The 9,216-nt window shown below is 35.5% G+C and overlaps 1 protein-coding gene across 1 annotated transcript; it reads right to left on the bottom strand.

Moving 5' to 3' along the window:
- Nucleotides 1-240: 240 nt before the first annotated feature.
- LOC133805485 (flavonol 3-sulfotransferase-like) lies at nucleotides 241-1,224 on the bottom strand. The gene has a single exon (XM_062243672.1). It carries the CDS (start codon nucleotides 1,222-1,224, stop codon nucleotides 241-243), a length of 984 nt encoding a protein of 327 aa, XP_062099656.1.
- Nucleotides 1,225-9,216: the final 7,992 nt, after the last annotated feature.

Genomic DNA, 9,216 nt, shown 5'->3' with positions numbered 1-9,216 from the left:
CAACACCATAAACATTGCACACTAATACAACTGTAAGATCTACAGCTGTATTAAAGTGTGTTATTAAACACCACACTAACATAACACATCATTATTACACAATGATATAACAAACATTTTTTTAATTATAAAGATAATTAACCAAGGCAAGTGAGCCAAGCCTAATTATACCCCAACTAAATTCCTATAACACACCTTACCCCAACAAAAAACAAATCACACAAGGGGAAATTACTACAATTATTCAAAATCAAAAGTTATATTGGAATCTTTAAATTTCTCTTGGATGAGCTTTTTCCCACGCTCAACCATTTGGGGAGTGAGAAAATTCCTCCAATCTCCCACCTTACCTTTTCTAAAGAAAGAGCTATTTGGTATACTCATAGGATCATTCTTACCAACCTTATTTATCTCAAAGCTTTTCATTCTGTCAATGCTACAAAACTTTGAAATCTCTTCAATCAACCCTTGTTGCTCTTCCTCCAAAGAAAATGGAAACCCCAAAAAGTCAGCCAATTTCTTGATGAAGAACACATTGTCTTTCTTAAGATCTTCAAACTTCAAAAACAAAATCTTGTGAGGCAGCTCTTGGCTTGCCTTCCAAAACTCCAAAACATGGTTCCAAAATGGCCCAAATGCATGGATTCCTTGAGAAAAGTTGTCAAAGTACAATTCGAAGCTACTGGGTTCGATCTTACTTCCTGAAAACTTTTGTGAAAAATGCCAGAGAGACACAAATAGATCCAAAGGGTTTCTACAAATGTAGACAATTTTGCATTTGGAGTTTTTAATGGAATGTGGTAAAAGTGAGTATGCATTGTGTGTGCTAAAGAGTCTTTGTGAACTCTTATTATGATCATCATCAAGAGTATGAAGATCAATGAAGCTTATTTCAGGTACAAGATCATGAGGATTAGAAACTAGTAAAGGGGTATTAGAGAGTGTGAAATGAGAGCGGTTTGTGATTGTAAAGGTTAGAGCTTTTAGCCATGTAGTACCTGATTTTGGACATGAAGCCAAGACTATATCATCATCATTTGCCACATAGTGCTTTTGGAATGAGATCACACCTTTGAATAAACTATCTGTGATCCAAAATCCATTGTAAAGATAGTAATATCTACCTTCAATGGTCGGATGTTTTATCTTTTGAACCTTTTTGATTATTTCTTCAAACTCATCACCATCTTCATCTCTCTCTGCCACAGCTACATTCCTGTCCATCACGACTACTGGAAAATTGTTAGCGGCTAAAGTTGAGCAGAAAAGCAAGTAAAGTTGCAATGGCTAATAATACTTAAAGTGACGCTTATATTATGTTTGGCAGAGGGAGAAAATAAGATAAAAAATTTGTAACGATGTTGAGTGTACACCTGCTATGGTTGGAGTCTTATCCTTTTGCATGAACGCGACGACCTTTTGAAATATATATATATATATATATATATAAATATATATAATGTGGTCCCATCAAATGTTAGAAATAATATTATTGCCTCAAACGAAACTCTAAACAAAAATATACCATTAACAAGATGATTGATTAAATAGTTATAACTCTATTGCAAAAATACAAGTAAATAAAGAAAGAGTGAAAAATAGAATAATAGAAACAACAATTCTATACAAAAAATACAGATAAACTAGAAGATGTAGACTAAGAGATATAGATGAAAATACAACTCTATAACAAAAGATACAACTAAATATAAAAAGAAAAAGAAGAAAGATGTAACAAAAGCAATAGAATAAATAAGACAAGAATATGAACAAAGTAGAAAAGTTTTTCTCACTCACACAACCAAAGTGAAGAGCATTGAGGATCATCAACTTGATAAGAGGGATATTAGTGGCGAACCCAGTAGTTCGCCGTTATTAGTGTTTTCTAATTTTTTTTATTTAAAAAAATTATTAGCGACAGACCCACCTACTATTAGCGGCAGAGGGTCTGCCACTAATAATGACGAGGAAAAGTGCGGGAATTTTCTCGGGCTTCTATTTGAACAGGTATTAGTGGCGGGCCACAGATTATTAGAGGCAGACTGTCCGCGACTAATACATTATAGCAGCATGTCCCACAGATTATTAGTGGCGAACTGCACGCCGCTAATAATAAGGGGTAATTCTGACCGTTTTTTTAATAGCGCGAGACCCCATTATTAGCGGTGGACCCCCACCGCTAGCTATCTCCTATTTAAAAAACCACAGCGCCCCGTTCATCAGTTTCTCGCCTCTTTCAATTTTTTTCTTTCATTTCTCCTATTTCTCTCTTTGTCTTCTCCACTTCCAGCAACCATCCTCCGCCCCCGAGACACTATCCCAATCCACCCTCCTTGTCGTGCATTTCATGAACTCGAGCCCCTCCACATCTACGACACCCCCCCACTCGAACCCCTCCACACCCACGACATCCCCCACCCAAGCCACCCCACGCCCACCGCCAATAATTTTTCATTTTATTGTTTAATTTTTCTGTAAATTTCTAACACATTCTATTTTTGTGTCCAAGGTCCTCCACCATTGTTGTGAGTCCATTGCTTCGCTACCACCACCACCGTTCCGCTTTGAAATTAGTTAAAAAGTATGTTTTTATGTAATTTATGTATATATTATTTTGTGTATGTGTTAGAAAAATTTAATTATGTGTTAGCAATTTTATATATGTTTGAGTTTTTAAAATTTAAAATAGAAAAAAATTAAAATAATATAAAATGGTTAGTTATAAATATTTTATGTGTTATTATAAATGTTCTGGGATTTTCTGAGTGTAAGATTTTAAAATTTTTGAAATGGTCGTATTAAACCGTTATGCTGCCGAATTTTTCATGAAATTTAATTAAGTAAACTAGTTTTAATTCTTTTTTTTATATGTTATGTCAACATAATGAGAAACTAAACTTTTAATGAATATTATATAATTAGAGTTAATTAGTATTTTTATAATTAATTATAAATTATTAAATAAATAAATTAGTAGTTAATTAGATATTACTTTATTTTCTTTGTCCCGATATCCTTATGATTGATGGTTGTTGACCACAACCATCAATGATGGGGATATCAGCATAGAAAAGATAAGTTTTGATTTATTTTCTCTGTCATAGAGTAATTAAATAAATAAATAAAAAAGTTTAGTGTAAGTTGTTAAAATAATTTGATTAACTTATGATATAATCTTAAATTATTTAAGTAAAGTAATTACTAATTTAATATGAAAATTTATCAGTAATTATCAAATTAATAAATTTAAAATACTATTAATAAAATAATGAATGAAAAATAGTAATAAAAGTTACATAATTATTAAAAAAAATAAATTAGTTTAAAAGTTAAATAATAATTAATTTGTAAAATTATTATTATTATTACAAATTTAAAAAATTATGAATAAATAATAATTTAATAATATTTTTATAATAGGTTTACTATTATTGAAAGTTTAAAAATTAATAATAATTAATTAAGTAAATAATAAATTAGTTTAAGAAAAATTATTAATTTGTTTATTAAATAACATTATCTAATATTAGTTATATATTAGTTGAATATAGAAATTGATAATTATATTTAATAAAACATCATAAAATAGCATAAGATATTACAATGTTGCATAAGGTTTCAAAAATGATAACAATTTTTTTTTATTATCCATTCCTATTCACAATACTAAAACTCACACACTCTTATAACACTTTAGATGACAATTGACAAGACTTGGACAACATTGAGAAATCGTGCTTGTCAAGAATATTGGAATGGTCTACAATCCTTTTTGACGATGGCCTCGAAACATAAGGATTCTGATGGAAGAATTAGGTGTCTGTGTGTCAAATGCATAAATAATAGACTTGAAACTTTACCTGTTGTCAAAGCACACGTATCCTATAGGGGTTTTCATCAAGGTTATGAAAGGTGGATTTATCATGGGGAAGCGAAATTAGATGTTGTTGATGAGGTGGTTGTTGAGGATGAAGTTGATGAGGTGGTTGTTGAGGATGAAGTTGACGAGATGATTCCCATAGTGGAGGACTTCCTCTTACCGACAACTGAGGAAGTAGACAATAATTCAAGTGCGAGTCAGTATTATGACGAGTTGTTTGAGGAGATTGAAACTGTGTTGTATCCTGACTATGATTAGATATCTTCCCTTAACTTTTTAGCTAAACTATTGCATTTGAAAGTTAGAGGGAAGATTCCTAACAACATATTTGATGAATTATTGAAGTTGTCAAAGCTTGCCTTTCTGAAAGAAAATAAAATTCCATCAACATACTACGAGGCTAAAAAGAGATTGAAGAAATTAGGGATGTGATATGAGTCAATTCATGTTTGCCAATATGATTGCTGCTTATTTTACAAAGAGCATGCAACTAAAGAGGAATGTCTGGTTTGTGGAAGTAGTTGATGGATTACTTTTGAAAAAACTAAAGGAAAAAAAAGGTGCCGCATAAGGTGATGCGTTACTTTCTGTTGACACCCTAGTTGAAAAGACTATACAGTTCAAGGCTTATAGGGAAGGACATGCTATGGCACCACGCTGGGAAATCGAAAGATGATGGGGTGATGCGACACCCGGTCGATGGGATAGCGTGGAGGAACATTGATGCCAAACATCCTAATTTTTCAAGTGATCCTAGGAATGTTCGTTTAGGCTTAGCTGCTGATGGATTTAATCCATTTGACAACATGAACCTAGCATACAGCATGTGGCCTGCCTGTGGTGTTGGCGAACTATAATCTTCCACCTTGGTTGTGTATGAAAGACAATAATTTCATGCTAACCCTCCTTATTCCTAGGCCAAAATCACTGGGTAATGACATAGATGTAGTTTTAAGACCATTGATGGATGAGTTGAAGGAGTTGTGGGTTAACGGAGTTGCTACGAGAGACAGTAGGACCAACACTATGTTCAAGCTGAGCGCAACCCTTTTGTGGGCAATTAATGATTTTCCAGCTCAAAGTAGTTTGTTTGGATGGAGTGGTCAGGGATACAAAGCTTGTCCCACGTGTAATGAAGACACATCTTCCATTCGAGTGATCCGTAAGACATCTTATGTTGGTCATAGAAGATTCTTGCCAAGTACACATCGAATGAGAAAGGACATTGAGTTCGACAGACAAATTGAGGAAAGACATCCTCCAAGACGATTTACTTGTGAGGAAATGTTAGAACAAGTAAACATCCTTCCACCCCAAGTTTGGGGAAAACACTTGCAGTTTGGAGGTGTGAAACATAGAAGAGTTGCGGAAGACAGAAATTGGAGGAAAAAACATCTTCTAATAGCTTGATTATTGGTGTACAAACATTTTAAAACACAACTTTGATGTCATGCATGTCAAAAAGAATGTGTGTGATAGTCTCCTTGGAACAATCTTGGACAATGACAAATCTAAGGACACCATTTGTAACGACCCAAATTCACTAATAAGGCTTAAGGGCCTTGATTAGTGTGCCGGGCGGGCATGATGGGAATTATGTGTGATTATTGTGATTAAGATGCATGATTATGATTTTAAGCATGTTATATGAATGTGTGAATTATGTTATGTGATAACTATGATGTGTGAATTGTATCACGTGGGTGCCGTAATACCAATGTGATGCACGTGCCGAGACGGTCCTAGAAGGTTAGATATTGGTAATTGGTAATTTGGTAACCTGCGTAACTATTAGTAACCTTAGAGAGTAACAAGTTTTATGGGGAGAGTGGTAGAATTGCAAAGCTTGTGAAAAGACAAGTGTGCCCTTGAGGTTTAGTTAGAAAATGATATTTGGGGAAGGTTATAGAAGTCTTTGGCTGAGGGAAAAGGATATGTACGATTTATTTATGCTAAGTATAACTGAAGTTAAGTCTTGGAAGGCTAGAAAGGGCAAGAAGGAAAGGGAGAATCAAGAACCTAAGAAGCAAAGTGGGAGAGGAACTGAACTGAGTTCTTTGAGGCTAGTGAAGGGCTTAAGGGTGTGGAATCAGGCATATATCAAGGTTTATACTGAGGTAAGGGACTGGTCTCTGTTTTGTTAAGTTCTGAATTTGGTTCTTTTGAAAGAATTGAGAGATAGCCATGGTTTTTCTTGTATGGAATTCAGCTGGTTTGTTAAGGTGGAATTTAGCTCAAGCTTGGATTGGAGGAAGCTCAAGTCGAATTTCTGATTGAGGTAAGGGTATTAAGTATGTTTGCAATTTCATAGCTGTTATGGTTTAAGGATTTAGGGGTCTGGTTTGTACTTTTCTCAAGTTTCAGTTTAAGTGTTAGAGATTGAATTTAGGTGTGAATTATGGGTGAGTGTGTAGTTAAGCTGGGTTATAGTGTTTATAAGTTGTTGGTTGGTCTATGTGGGGTTTCAAATAAGTTTTGGGGCTTGGGTATGAAGTTGGGGTGATTTGGAGTGAGTTAGGCTCGGGAAAAACGCGAAGGAAAACCCAGAATTCTGGGTCTGCGATGGTGTGCCGCGGCACAGCTTTTGCATGCCGCGGCATGGGGGTCTCTGATGTTGGGTGCCGCGGCACAAGGCTAATTTCAGGATGTTACTTTTGACAATTTTAGGCCTTTGCTCCGGGGGTTCGGGGGATGTCTCCGGGGTATCGTTCTAAGGTTTTGGGGGTTCCGAGAGTGTGGGTTAGGTTCCGGGAAGGTAGTCTTGGATTGGTTAATGACAAAGAATATTATATTTGTGTTGTGATTAGGACTTTGGAGAGGCTCGGGGTAGAGGACCGTGCTTGCGGCTACGTGGCATCAAAAACCAGTGAATTGAAAGGTAAGAACACTGCACCCGAATGTATGATTGTGAATGGGACTAAGTGCTCCCGAGAGGTGTATTGTGTCATTGTTGGTATTATGCCAAGGGACACGTATAAGCGGTCTAAGAGTACCGTTCATGAATTTAGCGCATGAGGCGCGAATTGGCCACTGGGAGCCAGAAACAATAGGATAACAGAGGGAGCAGCCTGTGAGCGCTAGCCCTGGTTATCGTCTGTGCATTGTGTATTATGGGTTTATGAGATGCTTAGTATATGAAATACTTGACTATTGTTATGCTTGAGTTTATGAAATGCTATATGTGTAATTGACTTGACAGCTAGATGTGCATGCTCTATTATTGTTGTGTTTTCTTGCTGGGCCCTGGGTCACGGGTGCTACGTGGTGCAGGTAAGGGCAAGAGCAAGCTGGACCAGGCCTGAGGTGGAGAGCTCCGAGGTGAAATGTACATAGCCAGCCGTTCGATCACCTTGGTCGAGGAGTGTGTCAGGACAGAGATTACCTAACTGCTCATTTTGCCTTAGTATGGCTGTTAATGTACTTAAACTCTGTAACTTTTGTAAATGGCTTTTAAACTGTCATTTTTGGGATCCCATGTACATAAACAATGTTTAGTAATGAGAACATAACTTTTGAGGCCAAAACGCTTTTAACCCTAGTACCTTTACTGTTTCGGAACACGTTTTTACTTTTACGATTTGATTAGCAAGTCTGGCACTTTATAACACACAGTGTAGCGGTCTTGGCTATCCAGGACGTTACACCATTAATGCAAGATATGATTTGAAGAAGATGGGAGTGAGGAATTGTTGTGGATTTATGAAGATGAGAATGTAAAGTTGATGAAGCCACATGCTCCTTACGTTTTAACTCCTGCTCAGAGACTATAATTTTGTCAATTTATTAAAGAAGTGAAATTTCAAGATGGTTGAATGGTTCATATTTGAAAATTCTCGCGAAATTAAGGATTACTTAGAGTAAGTTTGTCCCTTTAAAGTGAAATTTATGTTCATTCCAAATTTTTTATCTAATATAGTAACACCATTCAAGTTTACAGGGAACACCTAGAAGAGATCAGACTGAAATACCTAGATGGTGATCATAATTTTTTACAAAAGAAAATTTTTCGCCCGTGGTTTCATGAGAAGGTAAAAATGAGAGTATTTTTAAACTTTCATTTTTGTAATGATATTTTTGTCATTCTAATATAGGTTTATTAATTTATTTAGATATATAACTTGCACAAGCTTGGATCTTTAGAGAATGGTGATGAGTTGCTAGCTTTAGCATCTGGGTCAGATCACTTGGCAACTTACTACGAAAGTTGTATAGTGAACAGTGTTTGATTTATGGCATACGACCGATATCAAAAGCGCACCACACAGAATAGTGGAGTGTCTGTTGCCGGAACATAAGGTTTTAACTATTATGGCATGCTTCAAGAAGTACTGATGTTATCTTTCACTGGTCCATATTCAATGGCATTGTTTCAGTGCAAATGGTTTAACACTAATCCAAGAAGGAAGAAAATAATCACTGAAAATAATATCACTAGTATAAACATCAAATGGCAAATCGTACAAAGATGAGTCGTATATACTTGCTAGTCAAGCTAAGCAAGTATTCTATCTCGATGATCTACTTAGAGGTCGACACTGGAAAATTATTGAGGATGCCAACCATCGTCGAATTTGGGACATCGAGGACGATGAAGCTAATATTGATGTTGTACATGACACAAGCTCATCAAATTTTGTGTTGATCGAGGATCTCGGTCGGTCGATTATGGAATCTCATCAACCTACAACATATATTGGTACTATACAAAATTCGCCTACTGGTCAATTGGATGATAATTTCATATATGACAACTTAGGCGAAGAAGAAGTCGATGAAGAAGATGAATTGCTAGTTGATCTTTGTGCAGTTGATGTTAATCATGTGTCTCCGATTCATGTCAATTTAATTAATGATGAAAGTGATAGTGATTATTCTACATAGTTTTTATATTTTTGTAATAAAGACAATAATTTAAAATGTAATAGATAAGACTTGTAATCATTTTGTTCATTTCCATTGGTGATATTTGATACTAACTGTAGCGTCACAAATTTGCTAATAGAGCTTAGGACCTTGATTAGCGTGCCAGGAAGGCAATAATTGATTTAATTGTGTTAATATGTGAACTTAATGATTATATGATTAGAAAACTGCATGTTTAGGTGAATTAAATATGCATGTGGGCCCCATTTGGTTATTTTGGGCATATTTGTAATTTTAACCTGTTGAGGGCATAATTGTGATATATTTGTATGATGTGCTTGATACCATGAGGGTGTGGTAATATATTTGTGATATGTGATCCAAGACGATCCTAGGGAGCGGAATAGCTAAATAGTCACAACGGGGTCGAATACCCGGCTCGGGAGGAGCCTAGGGGTATTTTGGGAACATTG

Source organism: Humulus lupulus, chromosome X (genome assembly GCF_963169125.1).
Source record: "Humulus lupulus chromosome X, drHumLupu1.1, whole genome shotgun sequence".
Classification (NCBI taxonomy): Eukaryota; Viridiplantae; Streptophyta; class Magnoliopsida; order Rosales; family Cannabaceae; genus Humulus; species Humulus lupulus.
Note: the sequence above shows the minus strand (reverse complement) of the source record. Positions and strands in the feature narration are given on the sequence as shown.

What these genes read in the sequence shown, in the direction of transcription:
- LOC133805485 (XM_062243672.1), bottom strand. Translation starts at nt 1,224, where the DNA reads ATGGACAGGAATGTAGCTGTGGCAGAGAGAGATGAAGATGGTGATGAG.